This window comes from Oncorhynchus kisutch, linkage group LG23, assembly GCF_002021735.2.
Source record: "Oncorhynchus kisutch isolate 150728-3 linkage group LG23, Okis_V2, whole genome shotgun sequence".
NCBI lineage: Eukaryota > Metazoa > Chordata > Actinopteri > Salmoniformes > Salmonidae > Oncorhynchus > Oncorhynchus kisutch.
Genome location: NC_034196.2, coordinates 40614799 through 40637243, shown reverse-complemented (window position 1 = coordinate 40637243; position 22445 = coordinate 40614799). Strand labels below are relative to the sequence as shown.

Sequence of the window (22445 nt, the reverse complement as noted above, 5' to 3'; positions counted from 1 at the left end):
GAGCAGGTAGGATGGAGAGAGCAGGTAGGGTAGAGAGTGCAGGTAGGGTAGAGAGTGCAGGTAGGGTAGAGAGCAGGTAGGGTAGAGAGAGCAGGTAGGGTAGAGAGAGCAGGTAGGGTAGAGAGAGCAGGTAGGGTTGAGAGAGCAGGTAGGGTGGAGAGAGCAGGTAGGGTAGAGAGAGCAGGTAGGGTGGAGAGAGCAGGTAGGGTTGAGAGAGCAGGTAGGGTTGAGAGAGCAGGTAGGGTAGAGAGAGCAGGTAGGGTGGAGAGAGCAGGTAGGGTAGAGAGAGCAGGTAGGGTGGAGAGAGCAGGTAGGGTAGAGAGAGCAGGTAGGGTAGAGAGAGCAGGTAGGGTAGAGATAGCAGGTAGGGTAGAGATAGCAGGTAGGGTAGAGAGAGCAGGTAGGGTAGAGAGAGCAGGTAGGGTTGAGAGAGCAGGTAGGGTAGAGAGAGCAGGTAGGGTAGAGAGAGCAGGTAGGGTAGAGAGCAGGTAGGGTTGAGAGAGTAGCTAGGGTTGAGAGAGCAGGTAGGGTTGAGAGAGCAGGTAGGGTAGAGAGAGCAGGTAGGGTGGAGAGAGCAGGTAGGGTAGAGAGAGCAGGTAGGGTAGAGAGAGCAGGTAGGGTAGAGAGAGCAGGTAGGGTAGAGATAGCAGGTAGGGTAGAGAGAGCAGGTAGGGTAGAGATAGCAGGTGTTTGGTGGTTGCAGCCCTGTTTCACGCCTTTATGTTAATGTATTCATATATGCAAATACAGATGGCACATGTATGCAAATGAGGCACATATAATTTCTTATATATTTTTAAATACCTGATACAATCAGAAAAAGTTCAACATTGCAAAAAAACTGACTACCTGAATTCCCACTAATCCCTGAACTCCATTATTTGTCCATGTCAGTAAAATTTGTTTTGTGGGATAATTAAGCCAATATCTGATAGATAATAGAAATTCTAAAAGTTTGGAGTTCAGGGATTAGTGGGATTGTCCAACTGTTGAATTTATTGGAATTGTTTTGAAAAAAATGTAATAATTTTGATGACCGTTGCTACATTGGTACAGTTGACTTCCGAGTTAAGTGAGTAGCGTATTAAGAAACAGTATGGCTTGGCGGGTCATGTTTCAGAGGCCGCATGTCTCGACCTTCGCCTCTCCCAAACCCGTTTGGGAGTTGCAGCGATGAAACAAGGTTGTAACTACCAATTGGATATCACGAAATTGGGGAGAAAATGGGATAAACATTAACTGCGATATTTGACGTACGTGACCTTAGGAAGGAATGCAGCAGGGCAGAGTATTGCTGCCCCTCAACTTTCTCTGTATGTCTGTCCATCTATTTAGTCCATCTTTTATGAAAGGAGTTTGACATTTAACCCATATCAACGTGACCTCAGGACTACTATAATAGGAGTTGCTACCTTGACATATAAAATGGGTACACAAGATATGTAATTACCAAATGTGTTATCTGAGTGAGTGTCTGACTAGGAGATTTCATTCAGACACTAATCGAATCAAAGCTAGTTCCTTGTTCCTTGCTAATTCTGACACAGTAAAGGGCTTGACTGATGTTTAACTTGTCCGAAAGCTCAAATCACTTGCCCAAAAACACAAAATGGTTGGTAACACCATGGACCAAAAAGGTGTGTTTTAGGGACCACACGCTGGCAGGCGTCTGACTGATGACATTTTTGGTTTGCAAATTACTGCGGGAACTCTGTTCAGAGGTGCTAAGTACTCTCTGCCAGCAAACGCTACCGGTGTGTCTGTGCCATAAGACATAAAAACTTACCCAACTGGCTTTTCAGTTGCTTTACTCAGGGTTCTTGTACATTTTGACAGATGGAATGTCATGACTTCTTCATTACTAGTTAAGCAAATTCCATGTGTCTACATTCAGATTTCAGGGAAGATCTATTGACAGCATGGGAGCTATTTGTCAATTAGGCTACTCTAAGATTATTTTCTTTACGTTGTCAGAATTACATGGACAATACTGAATTGAGGGGAATCCCACCCACCCAGCATTCCAATCGTGTCAAATGTATTTCTCAACTCCAAATATTGAGCACTTGAGAGACGGTTTTACAACCGAAATATGTAGCATTGGTTTATTATCTCACCCGTTCATCAACTGCGTGTCGGCCATTTGTGGTTATTCACAAGTGCTGGTGGAAAGTTTTTTAGGACATAGGACATGACAAGGACGTTAATACATGCTAGCTAAATAGTTAACTAGCCAGACTACACTAGATGTTTTTAATATCTAGTTAGTCTGTTGTCTATCATTATTTTATAGGCTACCAGTTGCTGCAATGTCTCTCTCCTCGGGCAACTGCCCCTTGCTCTGACACACATGCAGGTGATGCACTCAGCATTACATTTAATTAATGACTGTACAAACCCTGTTTGCTGACCAAAATGTAGCTTTAACTGGGCAAATAAGTAATATTTGAATATCAAGACGTGCAGACGTGGATACATGCTGCCCTGCGCTTTGATCTCAAAAGCGCATCTCACAACCGCAGGTGATTGAAAGACAGCTCGTGCCTGTCAATGCTATACAATAATTCTACTCCGATGCCCTCTGCATTTATTGGGAGAACAGTGCGCAACACATCACATCCGGAGGACACTTTGATCCAATTCTGATCTGAGTAATTGTTTGATATTGTGTTTCCCCCCTCCCATTCAGACAACTTAAATCTAACAAAAAGCAAAGTTTTAAATGATAGGTAGGCATGGCCGATTAATTAGGGCCGATTTCAAGTTTTCATAACAAATCGGTAATCCGCATTTTTGGATGCCGATTATGGCCGATTACATTGCATCCCACGAGGAGACTGCGTGGCAGGCTGACCACCTGTTACGCGAGTGCAGCAAGGAGCGAAGGAAAGTTGCTAGCTAGCATTAAACTTATCTTATAAAAAACAATCAATCTTCACATAATCACTAGTTAACTACACATAGTTGATGATATTACTAGGTTAAATAGCTTGTCCTGCGTTGTATATAATCAATGCGGTGCCTGTTAATTTATCATCGAATCACAGCCTACTTCGCCAAACGGGTGATAATTTAACAAAGGCGCATTCGCGAAAAAAGCAGTCATTGCACAAATGTACCTAACCATTAACATCTTTTGCTATTCTTAAAATCAATACACAGAAGTATATATTTTTTAAATGTGCATATTTAGTTAAAAGAAATTCATGTTAGCAGGCAATATTAACGGGGGAAATCGTGTCACTTCTCTTGCGTTCATTGCACGCAGAGTCAGGGTATATGCCACAGTTTGGGCCGCCGGGCTCGTTGCAAACTAATTTGCCAGAATTTTACATAATTATTACATAACATTGAATGTTGTGCAATGTAACAGCAATATTTAGACTTATGATTGCCACCTGTTCGATAAAATACGGAACAGTTTCGTATTTCACTGAAACAATAATCGTTTTGTTTTTGAAATTATAGTTTCCGGATTTTACCATATTAATAACCATAAGTCTCATATTTTCTGTGTGTTTATTATATTCTAATTCATTCTATGATTTTATATTCGATAGGCAGCGGTGGTAGGCAGCAGCAAGCTCGTAAGCATTCATTCAAACTTTACTGCGTTTGCAAGCAGCTCTTATCAATGCTTGATCACAGCTTGATCACAGCGCTGTTTATGACTTCAAGCCTATCAACTCTTGAGACTAGGCTGGCAGTACTAAAGTGCCTATTAGAACATCCAATAGTCAAAGGTATATGAAATAGAAATGGTATAGAGAGAAATATTCGACGCGTCATAATTCCTATAATAACTGCAACCTAAAACTTCTTTACTGAGAATATTGAAGAACTGGGAATATTGAACCACCAGCTTTCATATGTTCTGAGTAAGGAACTTAAACGTTAGCTTCTTAACATGGCACATATTGCACTTTTACTTTCTTCTCCAACACTGTGTTTTTGCATTATTTAAACCAAATTGAGCATGTTTCATTATTTATTTGAGACTAAATATATTTTATTTATGTATTAAGTTCAAATAAAAAAAGTGTTCATTGTTCAGTATTGTTGTAATTATCATTATTTCATATATATATATATATATATATATATATATATATATATATATATATATATATATATATATATATATATAAATCGTCCGATTAATCGTACCGGCTTTTTTTGGTCCTCCAATAATCGGTATCGAAAAATCATAATCGGTCGACCTCTAGTCTGAAGCCAAAAAGGAAAGGAAATTCACATGAGCACCACAATGCCTACTCCACAGTAGCTATATTGGTCTATTGTACTTCAAACAATGTGTTGCTCAGGATTCAAACCTTCTCACACAGCCTCATTCATCCTCTTAGAGGTTGTTCTCCCACAATAATGTGATTTATACCACATACATGTTCAAGTATTAGATTCTTCACACACCACACTAATCCCATTCCACTTCCCTTTAAAGCTTTTATGTTATTATATGAAAACAAGCGTTGCGTTTATACTTACAAGACCATCATGCGAGATTGAGCTGTTTTGTCTTGTAGTAATGTGGTGCCTGCCTGTATTTCCTTAAACCTTTTTATTTAGCAATACAAGTCATTGAGAAATAAATATATTTCATAAAATCTTTTTTTGGCAAGTAGGTGCCCAACATAACACCAGGTAGGTGGTGGTGTGTTGGAAACAGTCACTCATATATAGAGCTTTATAGAGCCTGTGTGCATTCCTCATTTCTGTAACTGGTATTTCACTTGTGTAATATTGACATGAGCTCTAAAACACTTGTTTGGAAAACATGGTTCGATTTGATTAATTGCTGTGCCGATCAATGGGCTGTTCATTACCTCTGTCAAATGAATATGTAGCTTAAAGTGTGTGTATTTGTATTTATTTTTGTAATCAAGATGGTGCCGTTACAACAATACACATTTACAATAGGACTATATCTAAAAAAAATATTATACATACAGCCTTTTGAGATATACAGTACCAGTCCAAAGTTTGGACACACCTACTCATTCAAAGGTTTTTCTTTATTTTCAACATTGTAGAATAGTAGTGAAGACATCAAAACTATGAAATAACACATGGAATCATGTAGTAACCAAAAAAGTGTTAAACAAATCCAAATATATTTTATATTTGAGATTCTTCAAATAGCTACCTCTTTGCCTTGATGACAGCTTTGCACACTCTTGGCATTCTATGTGAGGGGGCGGCACGGTAACCTAGTGGTTAGAGCATTGGGCTAGTAACCGGAAGGTTACAAGTTCAAATCCCCGAGCTGACAAGGTACAAATCTGAACAGGCAGTTAACCCACTGTTCCTAGGCTGTCATTGAAAATAATAATTTGTTCTTAACTGACTTACCTAGTTAAATAAAGATTTTTTTTTTTAATTCTCAACCAGCTACACTTGGTAATGCTTTTCCAACAGTCTTGAAGGAGTTCCACATATGCTGAGCGTTTGTTGGCTGCTTATCCTTCACTCTGCGGTCCGACTCATCCCAAACCATCTCAATTTGGTTGAGGTCGAGGGATTGTGGAGGCCAGATCATCTGATGCAGGACTCCATCACTCTCCTTCTTGGTCAAATAGCTCTTACACAGCCTGGAGGTGTGTTGGGTCAATGTACTGTTGAAAAACAAATGATAAGCCCAAACCAGATGGGATGGCGCATCACTGCAGAATGCCAAGTGGTAGCCATGCTCGTTAAGTGTGCCTGGAATTCTAAATAAATCACAGACAGTGTCACCAGCAACACACCCCCACCTCATCCTCCATGCTTTACGGTGGGAAATACACATGCAGAGATCATCCGTTCACCCACACCGTGTCTCACAAAGACACAACTACAGACCAAAGGACAAATTTCCACTGGTCTAATGTCCATTGCCTGTGTTTCTTGGCCCAAGCAACTCTTCTTCTTCTTATTGGTGTCCTTTAGTAGTGGTTTCTTTGCAGCATTCCGACCATGAAGGCCTGATTCACGCAGTCTCCTCTGAACAGTTGATGTTGAGATCTGTCTGTTACTGAGTTCTCTGTGAAGCATTTATTTGGGTTGCCATTTCTGAGGCTGGTAACTCTAATGAACTTATCCTCTGCAGCAGAGGTAACTCAGGGTCTTCCTTTCCTGTGGCGGTCCTCATGAGAGCCAGTTTCTACACCTTCTACACCTGCATTGCTTGCTGTTTGGGGTTTTAGGCTGGGTTACTGTACAGCACTTTGTGACATCAGCTGATGTAAGAAGGGCTTTATAAATACATTTGATGGATTGATTGACTTTCATCATAGCGCTTGATGGTTTTTGCGACTACACTTGAATAAACTTTAAAAGTTCCTGAAATGTTCCGTATTGACTGACCTTCATGTCTTAAAGAAATGATGGACTGTCGTTTCTCTTTGCTTATTTGAGTTTTTCTTGCCATAATATGGACTTTGTATTTTACCAAATTGGGCTACCTCCCCCCCCCCCCCCCCCCCCCTGTCACAACACAACTGATGGCTCAAACGCACTAAGCAGGAAAGAAATTCCACATATTAACATTTAAGAAGGCACACCTGTTAATTGAAACGTATTCCAGTTGACTACCTTATGAATCTGGTTGAGAGAATGCCAAGAGTGTGCAAAGCTGTCATCAAGGCAAAGGGTGGCTATTTGAAGATTCTCAAATATGAAATATATTTGGATTTGTTTAACACTTTTTTGGTTACTACATGATTCCATGTGTGTTGTTTCATAGTTTTGATGTCTTCACTACTATTCTACAAAGTAGAAAACAGTAAAAAAATAAAAAATAAAAAATAAACTTTGAATGTTCCAAAACTTTTGACCGGTTGTGTATATATTTTAAAAATTACGGTAATGAAAATCATACCATCGGTATGTCTAAATACTGCAGTATACGGTATATACGGTATACCGCCCAAGCCTAGCACTGGACAGATATTCTCCTTTATTCCTTTCATTTCATACACCTTGCACCTATTAAATCTGCTGAATCCCCTCACATAGGTAGCGTCCCAATTCATTCATAATTCCATAACTATAGTCAAAGTCAAACCAATTCATAACTCCATAACCGTAGTCGAAATCAAACCAAACAAAAGCACAAGTGGAACATCCTCCGAGGAATGACATGTCAAGTCATTAGCTACTACCGCACGGTGGGGGACTACTACCGCACGGTGGGGGACTACTACCGCACGGTGGGGGACTACTACCGCACGGTGGGGGACTACTACCGCACGGTGGGAGACCACTACCGCACGGTGGGGGACCACTACCGCACGGTGGGGGACCACTACCGCACGGTGGGGGACCACTACCGCACGGTGGGGGACCACTACCGCACGGTGGGGGACCACTCCCGCACGGTGGGGGACTACTACCGCACAGTGGGGGACTACTACCGCACGGTGGGGGACTACTACCGCACGGTGGGGGACTACTACCGCACGGTGGGGGACTACTACCGCACGGTGGGAGACCACTACCGCACGGTGAAAGACCTTGAGTTTTTAATTTCACCACAGGATACACCAATAAGAGTATCTCACAGACACATACCTCTGAGTTTTCCCAAGATTCCTCCGGATGAGGTCTGTTCCAGTTTTACCTCGCATCCATCTGCAACAACAGTGAAAGATACGCTGAATATCATCAATCCAAAATGGTGGGGTTTTGTTGTGTCTGTTCTGTTTGTTACTGTTCATTGTTGTGTGTGAAAAATAATCTATAAAAATGTTCATCATAAAAAAAACATTTAGAATTTCTGTTTTATCCCACAAGCAACACTGCAGTCGTAGACATAGAATCCATAGAAAGGGCCTCCCCATTCAAGTCAATGACGGCATAACGAGTTTACCAGTCAAATTGCCAGGCTTAGAGGTTCCAAGCCCCTACTATGCATTCCATTTGCAAGGCTGCAGCCATGTTGCTTCAAATCCCCTCCTACCTCCATACATCCTGTTCTTCCTGTAGCGGATCAAGACCCCTATGGAGATGACCACCACTAAGGGGATGAGCAGCAGGGTGGTGATAACTGCCGGAGACACGCCCTGAGCACTCTGTTTGGCTAGAGTCTTCTCCTTATCATCCTCTTGTTGTTGGGGTTTTTGGGGCTGTTCCTGGACAGGCTCAGCAGTCTTCTGTTGAGTCGCGACAGGTATCTGCACCTTGGCCACCGCTACCTCTACCCTGTGCTGGGGCTTCAGGCGGGTTTGGATTATAGTCTCTGTTTCTAAGAGAGAAGGGGATTTGAATGGAAGTGGTGAGTGAGTGTGTCCATTCACAGGTGAACAAAAAGGTAGTTACAGAAAATGACAAAGATTACTTTCTATCGACTGTTTTAATAAAACCACAATCTTTCTGTAAAAGCAAGGGGTAAATCACTAACAAAAGCGTAAACACAAAACATGTTCACGTGCAAATTGCTCCTGGTTTGTAATTACATACCTGTAGTGCTCATGGAATGACATTAGGATAAGTTATAATTGTAAATCAAGAGATTTATTTCATTCATTGAAATTACTGGAAATCGTACAGTGTGGCTTTAAAACTTCTTTGGGATAGGGGGCAGCATTTTCACTTTTGGATAAAAAGCGTGCCCATAGTAAACTGCCTCCTACTCAGTCCCAGATGCTAATATATGCATATTATTATTAGTATTGGATAGAAAACACTCTGAAGTGTCTAAAACGGTTTGAATGATGTCTGTCAGTAAAACAGAACTCATATGGAAGGCAAAAACCTGAGAAAAGATCCAAACAGGAAGTGGGAAATCTGAGGTTTGTAGTTTTTTAACTCAGCCCCTATCGAATACACAGTGGGATATGGGTCATTTTGCACTTCCTACGGCTTCCACTAGATGTCAACCGTCTTTAGAACGTTGTTTCAGGCTTCTCCTGTGAAGGGGGGCCGAATGAGAGGGGATTGAGTCAGAGGTCTGGCAGCAGCCTCGATCTCAGTCACGCGCATTCACATGAGAGGTGGCTCTCGTTCCATTGCTTTTCTACAGACAATGGAATTCTCCGGTTGGAACATTATTGAACATTTATGATAAAAACATCCTAAAGATAGATTCTATACTTAGTTTGACAAGTTTCTACGACCTGTAATATAGCATTTTGAACTTTCATCCGACGTTCGGCTGGACCTGAACGCGCGTTTGGATTTGTTTACCAAACGCCCTAACAAAAGAAGCTATTTGGACATAAATTATTAACTTTATCGAGCAAATCAAACATTTATTGTGGAACTGGGATTCCTGGGAGTACATTCTGATGAAGATCATCAAAGGTAAGTGAATATTTATAATGCTATTTCTGACTAATGTTGACTACACAATATGGCGGATATCTTTTTGGCTGCTTTGTTGTCTGAATGCTGTACTCAGATTATTGCATGGTTTGCTTTTTCTGTAGTTTTTTTAAAAATCTGGCACAGCGGTTGCATTAAGGAGAAGTGTATCTAAAGTTCCATGCATAACATTTGAATTTTCATCAACATTTATAATGAGTATTTCTGTGAATTGATGTGGCTCTCTGCAAAATCAATGCATATTTTAGAACTACTGAACGTAATGCGCCAATGTAAAATGAGATTTTTGGATATAAATATGCACTTTATCGAAACAAAACATACATGTATTGTGTAACGAAGTCCTATGAGTGTCATCTGATGAAGATCATCAAAGGTTAGTGATTCATTTTTATCTCTATTTGTGCTTTTTCCTGGCTGGGTTTTTCTGTGACTTGGTGGTGACCTAACATAATCGTTTGTGGAGCTTTCGCTGTAAAGCATTTTAGAAATCAGACACTGTGGCTGGATTAACGAGAATTATATCTTTAAAATGGTGCCTAATACTTGAAAGTCAATATATATAAAACAATATTTAAAAAAAAAAAGTTCTTAACAGGGCGTGTTTACTTTTTTACGTTTGAGAAATTTGATTTATGAGATTTCTGTTAATTTGCATTTGGCACCCTGCAATTTCATTGGCTGTTGGCTAGGGGTTCCGCTAGCGGAATGGGGTTCCGCAGTCCTAGACAGGTTAATTTGGCAATTTGCTTATCAAACAATAACAAAGCAGTCACCCAGCCAGAGAAATTAAACCATTCTGAAATGTATAGACAGAGCTATGGATGCAAGGACTTACCATCCATGAAAAATTATAGTTTTAAACAACTTTAGAGACTATACAGTGTTTGTTTACATTTACATTGTTTAAAAAAACTATGATGTAAAAATGATGTTGGGTTCTGATGGGGCACGATAGTTGAACTAAGCTCATGAGGCATTCATGTTATTTATTCTTCAAGAATCAATGGGTGCATGTTATTAATAAGTCAAACGCATTTAAAATTACTATCTTCTGAGTGGGGGAAATGCAGATTTTGTATATCTTTCTGTTCGACAACTTCAATATGGGGCGGCAGGGTAGCCTAGTGGTTAGAGCGTAGGCCTAGTAACCGGAAGGTTGCAAGTTCATACCCCCGAGCTGACAAGGTACAAATCTGTCGTTCTGCCCCTGAACAGGCAGCTAGGCCGTCATTGAAAATAAGAATTTGTTCTTAACTGACTTGCCTAGTTAAATAAAGGTTAAAAAAATAAATATATATATATATATAATAGATGTTTGACACATACTCCTAACGCCAAGCACGTACTGCGCAAATTTTTACCACAGAACCTCAAAATGATGGAAAATACATTCTATAAATACTCAAGCTTCTTTCAGAGAGGTTTATAGCCTGTATATAAAGTTTCAAACATACAATAGGTCTACACGCTGCTTCATTTCCTCAAATGAAATTAGGCATTACAATCTTTCAGTAGAAAAGAGCAGAAGTCTCAGGAGAATGTCAGCCTTTAGCTTCGCAATCAATGTGTAATAGGTTATCAGACTAGAGCTGCTGTTCATAAAATGTACAGTAAAGACAATTTGACATCAAGCCACGCCAATCACTATTGTGAAGCAAATATCCACTAATTTACAATGTAAAACATTTAAAGTCAATCAAAAATCCCTACAGTTTAAGTAAACAAACAAAACTTTCAGCTCGAAATAAGATTGAAGAGAAAGAGCAGCCTACCTTCGATTTCTTGTACTTCAATTCCACCTTTCTTAACAGAGCGATGTTCAGCTTCTAGAGAGGGTGAGAGAGACAGTGGTGTCAAGGACTGATGTGACTGAGTGATTCATTCACTGCAATCGTGACTCAGTTGCTATTAAATAAAGAATAAATCCAAACGGATTGTACAGTTGTGCTTACTCATGTTCTCTTATGGTGGTTTCATAACAATGATCGAATGTCCATCTCATAAAGGCATTGCACCAATGGTGTAGATTACATACCAATGGTGTAGATTACATACCAATGGTGTAGATTACATACCAATGGTGTATATTACATACGATTATGAACACTCTGCCTCTATACAGTACAATGTGCTGACCTTTTCAACAAACACAATTTTTTGCTGGTGCAAAATCAACTGCTTCTCATTAGTAATGTGTGAAGTGCAATGCTTTCAATTTGATTGCAATCGCTTTTCACTTGGGTTCTGTTCATTTGCATTTAAATGTACAAAACTCTAATTGTTCTATGCATTTTGTGTTGTTAACAGATAACTGAATCAGTGAGTCACCTACACTTGAACGGGGATTAAACCATTCAAGGGGATTAACTGTGCATTCGCTCGGTTTGAATTGGCGTGCCAAAGGCATTTTTTGAAGGACATCTAGCAATTCATAGTCCCTTTACATCAGAAACATTACATAAGGTGGCGGTGCAGTGGCCTAGAGCGTTAGTCAATCATTTTGCAGTTCGCCACTGATTCGCTACATGCTGGAGAATTTTCTTTCAAGAACATAAAAAACATGGCTCTGTGAGTTTACAGCCAACATTACAGAATTCATACATTGTTTATAAAACATGTTATCTGGAGCAATGTGTGAAAGAGGGATCCATTTTGACATGATGTTCATTTAATTTTACCTTTATTTAAGCAGGGAGACCACAGTCTCTTTTGCAGATGAGGCTGCACACAGTACACATCAAATAACAATGCCATTATACATACAGTATCTACAAATGGGGCAAAAAAGTATTTAGTCAGCCACCAATTGTGCAAGTTCTCCCACTTAAAAAGATGAGAGAGGCCTGTAATTTTCATCATAGGTACACTTCAACTATGAAAGACATAATGAGGGAAAGAAATCCAGAAAATCATATTGTAGGATTTTTTATGAATTTATTTGCAAATTATGGTGGAAAACAAGTATTTGGTCAATAACAAAAGTTTATCTCAATACTTTGTTATAAATCCTATGTTGGCAATGACAGAGGTGAAACGTTTTCTGTAAGTCTTCACAAGGTTTTCACACACTGTTGCTGGTATTTTGGCCCATTCCTCCATGCAGATCTCCTCTAGAGCAGTGATGTTTTGGGGCTGTTGCTGGGCAACACTGACTTGCACCAGTCGCTCCTGCAGCAAAGCACCCCCACAACATGATGCTGCCGCCCCCGTGCTTCACGGTTGGGATGGTGTTCTTCAGCTTGCAAGCCTCCCCCTTTTTCCTCCAAACATAACGATGGTCATCATGGCCAAACAGATCCATTTTTGTTTCATCAGACCAGAGGACATTTCTCGAAAAAGTACGATCTTTGTCCCCATTTGCAGTTGCAAACCATAGTCTGGCTTTTTTATGGAGGTTTTGGAGCAGTGGCTTCTTCCTTGCTGAGCGGCCTTTCAGGTTATGTAAATATAGGACTAGTTTTACTGTGGATATAGATACTTTTGTACCTGTTTCCTCCAGCATCTTCACAAGGTCCTTTGCTGTTGGTCGAGGATTGATTAGCACTTTTTACACCAAAGTACGTTCATCTCTAGGAGACAGAACGTGTCTCCTTCCTGAGCGGTATGATGGCTGCGTGGTCCCACGGTGTTTATACTTGTGTACTATTGTTTGTACAGATGTACGTGGTACCTTCAGGCGTTTGGAAATTGCTCCCAAGGATGAACCAGACTTGTGGAGGTCTACAATTTTTTTTCTGAGACCTTGGCTGATATCTTTTGATTTTGCCATGATGTCCAGCAAAGAGGCACTGAGTTTGAAGGTAGGCCTTGAAATACATCCACAGGTACACCTCCAAATGACTCAAATTATGTCAATTAGCCTATCGGAAGCTTTTAAAGCCGTTTAAAGACACAGTCAACTTAGTGTATGTAAACTTCTGACCCACTGGAATTGTGATACAGTTAATTATAAGTGAAATTATCTGTCTGTAAACAATTGTTGGAAAAATTACTTGTGTCATGCACAAAGTAGATGTCCTGACCGACTTGCCAAAACTATAGTTTGTTAACCAAAGATTTGTGGAATGGTTGAAAAACGAGTTTTAATGACACCAACCTAAGTGTATGTAAACTTCCGACTTCAACTGTATTTACACATCCATTACACTACACATTTCTATATAGACATCCAATTACGCTATACATAGCATGTCTAAACGCACCAAAAAAATAAAATGTTCTCTCACTGTCAACCTCGTTTATTTCAGCAAACTTAACATGTGTAAATATTTGTATGAACATAACAAGATTCAACAACTGAGACATAAACAGACATCAGACTAAGAGAAATGGAATAATGTGTCCCTGAACAAAGGGGGGGTCAAAATCAAAAGTAACAGTCAGTATCTGGTGTGGCCACCAGGTGCATTAAGTACTGCAGTGCATCTCCTCCTCATGGACTGCACCAGATTTGCCAGTTCTTGCTGTGAGATGTTAACCCACTCTTCCACCAAGGCACCTGCAAGTTCCCGGACATTTCTGGGGGGAATGGCCCTAGCCCTCACCCTCGGATCCAACAGGTCCAAGACGTGCTCAATGGGAATGAGATCCCGGCTCTTCGCTGGCCATGACAGAACACTGACATTCCTGTCTTGCAGGAAATCACGCACAGAATGAGGAGTATGGCTGGTGGCATTGTCATGCTGGAGGGTCATGTCAGGATGAGCCTGCAGGAAGGGAACCACATGAGGGAGGAGGATGTCTTCCCTGTAACGCACAGTGTTGAGATTGCCTGCAATGACAACAAGCTCAGTCCGATGATGCTGTGACACACCGCACCAGACCATGACCTCCAAATCGATCCCGCTCCAGAGTACAGGCTTCGGTGTAATGCTCATTCCTTTGAATATAGACGCAAATTCGACCATCACCCATGGTGAGACAAAACCGCGACTCGTCAGTGAAGAGCACTTTTTGCCAGCCCTGTCTCATCCAGCAACGGTGGGTTTGTGCCCATAGGCGACGTTGTTGCCAGTGATGTCTGGTGAGGACCTGCCTTTACAACCGGACAGTCGGAGCACTGATGGACGGATTGTTCCTTCCTGGTGTAACTCGGGCAGTTGTTGTTGCCATCCTGTACCTGTCCCACAGGTGTGCTTTTTGGGTGTACCAATCCTGTGCAGGTGTTGTTACACCTGGTCTGCCACTGTGAGGACGATCAGCTGTCCATCCTGTCTCCCTGTAGTGCTGTCTTAGGCATCTCACAGTACGGACATTGCAATTTATTGCCCTGGCCACATCTGCAGACCTCCTGCCTCCTTGCAGTATGCCTAAGGCACGTTCACGGAGATGAGCAGGGATCATGGGGCATCTTTCTTTTGGTGCTTTCCAGAGTCAGTAGAAAGGCCTCTTTAGTGTCCTAAGTTTTCATAACTGTGACCTTAATTGCCTACCGTAAGCTGTTAGTGTGTTAACGACCGTTCCACAGGTGCATGTTCATTAATTGTTTATGGTTCATTGAACAAGCATGGGAAACTGTGTTTAAACACATTACAATGAAGATCTGTGAAGTTGTTTGGATTTTTACGAATTATCTTTGAAAGACAGGGTCCTGAAAAAGGGACATTTCTTTTTTTGCTGAGTTTATATCCACATCAATTACAGTATACATATCTATATCCACATCAATTACACTATACATATCTATATCCACATCAATTACACTATACATATCTATATCCACATCAATTACACTATACATATCTATATCCACATCAATTACACTATACATATCTATATCCACATCAATTACACTATACATATCTATATCCACATCAATTACACTATACATATCTATATCCACATCAATTACACTATACATATCTATATCCACATCAATTACAGTATACATATCTATATTCACATCAATTACAGTATACATATCTATATACACTTAAATTACACTATACATAGCATATTTATATCCACATCAATTACACCATGCAATTACACCAAACACAATCATACAAAGTACGAATATATCTGAACTGTATTGACACAAAGCAATAATATCAAAAATATTTCAAATGTAGTCTATAGAAAATGTATGGTTTATCAATTGATGTAGTAACACTACACTGAGTATACAAAATATTAAGAACACCTGCTCTTTCCATGACAGACTGACCAGATGAAAGCCATGATTCCTCATTGATGTCACTTGTTAGTGCGGAGCAATTAACCGACATTAATTGACTGACGTCGGTTCAATTATTTGAATTCCATTTCCTTCTTTTTTTCCCCCTGTGAACTCGATGCTCAGTGTCTGTAGAGATCAATCATATCAAACCTGAACTGTGTGATGTGGTAGGGAGTCGTAGTTTCCAACAGGCCAATATTCTACATAGTTTTGCGCAGAAAAAGTGCCGATTCACTGCAATGACCATAATCCATTGTGCGGAGATCTCGTTGACAGAGAGAAGAGAGAACACGCGAGAGGGATAGAAAGCAGTTGCTTCGTGAAGTATCTCTACCTGAAAATACATGATCTAGGTGATTGATAGTTGGTATTCAGCAGTTATAATGATAAGCCTTATTAACTTTGAAGAACTATTAAAATAGTGATTTTGTCAGACAGCGTAGGCAACAGTTTTTTAGAGATGAGATGATGACTTGGAATGAAATAATAAAGTTATCAAATAAAACTAATGTAATATACACAACAACTGAAATATTTTAATAAAGTAATGTGAATAAATGTTGGTAAATAAGTGATAAGCAGTAATGGACAGTCACTACCATCATGGGACTTTTATTCATTGTTTTATTCTGTGTTGTTACAGAACTCAACCCACATAATGCATAGTACATTTAATGTTTAAAAAAAATATTTGAAACCGAAACCGAACTGAAAAAGCACTAACCGCTCAGCACTACCACTTGCTATCATCTTATTGAAGTCAGTGTAGATGAAGGGGAGGAGACAGGTTAAAGAATCGTTTTTAAGCCTTGAGACATGAAGTGTGTATGTGTGCCATTTGTTTCATGTTTTGTGTGGAACCCAGGAAGAGTAGCTGCTGCTTTTGCAACAGCTAATGGGGATCCTAATTAAATACCAAATACCAATAGCAATAACATTCAGAGGGTGAATGGGCAAGACAAAAGATGTAAGTGCCTTTGAACGGGGTATGGTAGTAGGTGCCAGGGGCACTGGTTTGTGTCAAGAACTGCAACGCCGCTGGGTTTTTCACACCCAACAGTTTCCTGTGTGTATCAAGAACGGTCCACCACCCAAAGGACATCCAGCCAACTTGACACAACTGTGGGAAGCTTTGTGGTCAACATGGGCCAGTATCCCTCTGGAAAGCTTTCAACGCCTTGTAGAGTCCATGCCCCGACTGATTGACGATTGCTGAGGTGCATCTTAATATTAGGAAAAGGTATTCCTAATGTTTGGTATAAATTACGTTTCATAAATAAAATACTAATTTGTAGCTCCATAACTGATGAGTCAAATTGGATATAACAATTTTTAATGTCACTCCAATAGTCCATTAATTCATGCCTGAAATCCCTTAATAAATCTTGAATGATAGGGCAAGATTTAGATTTCTGCCTAAATAGATACACCCAAACATAATTATTTTTCATGAGATGGCCATAAACAATAACTAGTAATGTTGCATAGTTTTAAAAAGGTCTGAAACTCCCCTTGCTGGTAAAAATAATTATAAATTGCTGAGGTGTACTCACGTTTGAGGGCACAAGCTCAAGTTCATAGTGGTTCAATATTCCCAGTAAAGAAATATTAGGTTGCAGTTATTATAGGAATTATGACGCGTCGACTATTTCTCTCTATACCATTTGTATTTCATATACCTTTGACTATTGGAGGTTCTAATAGGCACTTTAGTCTCAGGAGTTGATAGGCTTGAAGTCATAAACAGCGCTGTGATCAAGCATTGCTAAGAGCTGCTGGCAAAAGCAGTAAAGTTTGAATGAATGCTTACGAGCCTGCTGCCGCCTACCACCGCTCAGTCAGACTGCTCTTTCAAATATCAAATCATAGAATTAATTATAATATAATAAACACAGAAATACAAGCCTTTGGTCATTAATATGGTCAAATCCGGAAACTATCATTTCGAAAACATTTATTCTTTCAGTGAAATATAGAACTGTTCCGTGTTTTATCGAACGGGTGGCAACCCTAAGTCTAAATATTGCTATTACATTGCACAACCTTCAATGTTATGTAATAATTATGTACAATTCTGGCAAACTAGTTCGCAACGAGCCCGGCGGCCCAAACTGTGGCTTATACCCTGACTCTGCGTGCAATGAATGCAAGAGAAGTGACACGATTTCCCTCGTTAATATTGCCTGCTAACATGAATTTCTTTTAACTAAATATGCAGGTTTAAACAATATATACTTCTGTGTATTGATTTTAAGAATGGCAAAAGATGTTAATGGTTAGGTATATTCGTGCAATGACTGTGCTTTTTTCGCGAATGCGCCTTTGATAAATTATCACCCATTTGGCGAAGTAGGCTGTGATTCGATGATAAATTAACAGGCACCGCATTGATTATATGCAACGCAGGACAAGCTAGTTAACCTAGTAATATCATCAACTATGTGTAGTTAACTAGTGATTATGTGAAGATCGATTGTTTTTTATAAGATAAGTTTAATGCTAGCTAGCAACTTTCCTTCGCTCCTTGCTGCACTCGCGTAACAGGTGGTCAGCCTGCCACACATTACCCTCGTGGAATGCAATAGAATCGGCCATAATTGGCGTCCAAAAATGCCAAATACCGATTGTTATGAAAACTTGAAATCGGCCCTAATTAATCGGTCGACCTCTTGTACAAATATGATGAAAATATGAAAAATCATGTGTTTATTTTCCAATTCAACAAAAGTGGTGCAATAGGGCTTGAAATGACTGAAATGTTTTCTAAATATAGTAATAATCAAATTATAAACAACTTGCTATAAGATTTCACATTTATTATAATTGCAAAATAAATATGATCATACTTAGTGACTACAATATTGGCACATAAAATAATTTTATCCTAAACGTCCCATTGAGCGGCGAAGAGACACCATTCAAGTGTTTGTTTAAATTCTAGGAAATTATTTCGTATTTTTTTATGTTGAGACCTCTAAAAACCTGGCTGAGAATATCACAGACAGATGAAACCACAGTGCCTGGACTTGTTAGACTGTCACTGTTCAAATGCCGTCACCCAGGCTTGGCTGGATAGGCTAGAAAATGTGACACGTCATTCCCTATGCATATGTAGGTTCTGAAACCTGACACTTCAAGTCAGCTCCGCTGGGAGAGTGGAAGCAAAGAACAGACAGATGGGGGTTTCTGGCATTATAAGGCACGGACCGACCCTACGGCGTTCACACAGCGCTTTGGACACCAAAATGTCATTCGGAACGGGTCCAGAACCACATGGGGGAGGGGACTTAACATCTAAGAGGTTTAATTTCACAGTCGAAAGGTTAATCTAATTAAACTTTCTTAGTGAGACATCCTGGATAATCTGGAATACTTTGGTTAAAGTTGACTTACTGTCAGAGGAGAACTTTAGCACGGAGTCTGTGGCTGCATCTCCTACAAAGACACGCCCATCTTTGGTTACAACAATGTCGTGAGGCATTCCAAACTCCTGAAAAGAGAGGGAAGACACACTGTAGTTAGTACAGCCATTCAAAAACAATCATCTTTAAATTATTCTGTACTTCACATTAATACAGTCTAGATTATGCAAGACTTAATACTCATTATTTCTTCAGTCTATGAGATGAAACTTAAAGTAAAATGTAAACATATTGTTTTTTATTTATTAATTTAACAAGACAGTTAAGAACCAATTCTTATTTACAATGACGGCCTACTCCGGCTAAACCCTAACCTGGATAACGCTGGGCCAATTCTGCGCCGCCCTTTGGAACTCCCAATCACAGCCGGTTGTGATACAGCCTGGAATCGAACCAGGGTCTGTAGTGACGCCTCTAACACTTGAGATGTAGCGCCTTAGACCGTTGCGCAACTCGGGAGCCCTTCAAGCCCTTCATAGATTCACTGATAAAGTAACAGTCAGATCTAAATCGGGATAAATCAAGGTGTCCAGTTATTAAACCAATAGGTCTCTACCTGTCCTCGTAGTTTATAATCCAAGATAGACGACAAACACAAACCCCACTCAACTTGGCACACAGAAACCAACCCCAAGAGACACGGCAGGAAGATCTTTATTTTATTGCCGTTTTAATGAAATTCCCTGCTGGCATCTGATTAGCTCAGAGGCACTAAATCAGGTAGTCATGCATCAGGGCTGGCCAGACAGGGATAGGAAGAATGATTAACTCTCCTGGAAGAAGATGACACAATCACTTTAAGTGGCTCAAGTAGTCAGAGACGAGGGTGTAGATCCATCTCACAATCAGTGGAGCCATTGTCAGACCATAGCTTTTAAAAGGAAAGTTCACACAATTCACACATTTAACATTGGTTTACTTACCCTGTAAGCAGTCAATGGACAAAACCAGAACATGGATTGCTGTCTAACCATATCCATACACTGCTTACAGGAAACCAATATGCCATGTTGAAATTTGGATGGACAATGCCTTTAAATCTGATCCCAACGATCACATGTAAACATTCTGCCAGTGACTCTAATGTTTCTAGGCAGAATCTCATTTGAGTTCCAGCAACAACAAAAACCTGCTGTTGATACCTAGTCAGTTGTACAACTGAATACCTTCAACTGAAATGTGTCTTCTACATTTAACCCAACCCCTCTGAATCAGAGAGGTGCAGGGAGCTGCCTTAAATCGACACCCACGTCTTCGGTGCCCAGGGAACAGTGGGTTAACTGCCTTGCTCAGGGGCAGAACGACAGATTTTTACCTTGTCAGCTCAGGGAATCGATCCAGCAACCTTTCAGTTACTGGCCCAACACTCTAACCACTAGGCTACCTGCCGCCCTACTGTATTAGACAAATCACATACCATCAATGGAGATCAATAACTATTTTCTTTGCTTGCTCTAAGGCTCAATAGACAGATAAAGATTTCAGATAATTCCAATGTTTGACTGGTGTGTGAAGTGCCCGATAGTGATTGAGGTAACATGAATAGCAATTAAGGTGATTGCTTGGTACAGAGCTCCCTCTGTGGTTTGTGCCCGGAGGGCCTCCTCAGTCAAGCAGGTTATCCCCATCAACATAAGGCCATAACTGTCCTTGTTGATCCAAGAATCTGGTGTACGAAACCAAAAGTAAAAGACGCAAATGGAAAATGGGAAGCATCGGAAAAAGAACGCATAGAACATATCTACCGCTTCTTAGACTTGCTTTCAATGAGAATGACAGATCTATAAACGTACATTTCTATGTGGATTTGGTCGGGTCGCTCCAAAAATGACATATTGCAGTTTTAAGCTTTATTGTTTTCATCCAGGGTCGTTATCCTGAAGGTAGTGAAGACGTACTGTACTAGTGGCAATAACAAGCCTGTATAGAGTGCTCATTCGATACCCACGGGGGACCAGTAGGAAAACGTATAAACATTTATGCACTCCCTACTGTAAGTCGCTCTGGATAAGAGCGTATTCTAAATGACTAAGATGCAAATGTTCACTGAAATACACTAGCTATTTAGCAACTACTCTACAAGCAACTAAATGTCAAGCAGCTTTGTTATGAAAAGCCAAAAGGGCCAAAATGGAGACATCATTAGACCAGAGAGAACACTCTTTATTTATTTACTTATTAATGGTACATGCTGATTGAATCAGAAGGATGTTCAATACTGTTATTTATTGCTGCTCTGGTTTGTAGAAAAATGGTTGTGTTTGCAGCAGAGCCCTCCCTCCCATCCGTAACCAACCTGTGCGTTTTCTGGGCTGAAGTCATCCAGGATCTCCTTGGTTGAATAATTAATCACAAAGCCTTTGAGAGGGGCAGAGCGCCCGTACGCAGATTCCCCATTCACCGCGTAGATCAGACCACCTGGATACACATACATTTGCATAAGGCGCGCGCACACACACACACACACACACACACACACACACACACACACGGGTTAAGGGAACAGGCACATAAATATGGATTTTCCCCTTTGAAGACTTGCATTTGCATGAGGCAGCACGACGCAACATGAAAGTCGGCATCACAAAAACGTTTATTACAAAGTGAAATGGTGCAATTAGCTGTCTCTAGGAAAGACCTTACAGTGTGCAGATGAAATTAAGTGGTTTTATTATGGGGATTGTGGATGTATAATTTCTCTAAGACGTTGGTGTCTAATTTTCCTCAAATAAAACACACACTGGCAACCGATATAAAGTGGATTGCTAGTGTGATGTATGGTTTTAATAATTTTACACCTGAATTATTCCCAGAAAATAAATCCCTGTGAATATGACATAGCCATAACCATAGAGATATAACACAGATTTGGTGTTTCATTTTATACCCATAACCAAAGTGCAGGAATGGGCAACTTTGATGGGGGGGTCACACAAAAAAAATAGTACAAATAAATTAATTATTCTACACATTTTGCCATGGAGCGTAGCGAAAATGTTTACGTTTTAAAGCAAGTTTCCTGCAATTCTACACATTTTGCCATGGAGCGTAGAGAAAATGTTTACGTTTTAAAGCAAGTTTCCTGCAATTCTACACATTTTGCCATGGAGCGTAGAGAAAATGTTTACGTTTTAAAGCAAGTTTCCTGCAATTCTACACATTTTGCCATGGGACAGAAAGAAGATTTAGCCATTTTATAACTAATTTCATGCAATTCTAATAATTATGCCCATAGGGTGAATAGAAATGTTTGCAGTTTTTTTTATATGATGTCTGAGTGAGACTGACGAACAAAATCAATGGCGGGACCCCCGGCCGGTAATTTGACCATGATAAATGTAGATAGCTGGCTGCTAAACTAACTTAGCAATCTAAAAATGTTAGCTGACAAGGGCTAATTGAGTGACTGTCAGTGACTGACACAAGAGAAAAACTGCTGATGCACTTCCACATTTTAAAATGGCACCTTGAGTATTCCTACTATTCTAACTCTCAACAGTAAGTTGAAACCCCAAAGAGTT

At 40.1% G+C, this 22445-nt stretch overlaps 1 protein-coding gene across 4 annotated transcripts in view; it reads right to left on the bottom strand.

Annotated features, from left to right (window-relative positions):
• Window positions 1-22445, bottom strand: part of pam (peptidylglycine alpha-amidating monooxygenase) — a 141085-nt gene that overhangs the window by 5256 nt on the left and 113384 nt on the right. For all 4 annotated transcript variants that reach the window (XM_020458567.2, XM_031802865.1, XM_031802867.1 and 1 more), the window contains 5 exons: window positions 21221-21342; window positions 18896-18992; window positions 11097-11150; window positions 7958-8242; window positions 7570-7629 (listed from right to left, as the gene is read on the bottom strand). In XM_020458567.2, coding sequence (XP_020314156.1) covers window positions 7570-7629; window positions 7958-8242; window positions 11097-11150; window positions 18896-18992; window positions 21221-21342 — 618 coding nt within the window. The remainder of the gene's footprint in view (window positions 1-7569; window positions 7630-7957; window positions 8243-11096; window positions 11151-18895; window positions 18993-21220; window positions 21343-22445) is intronic.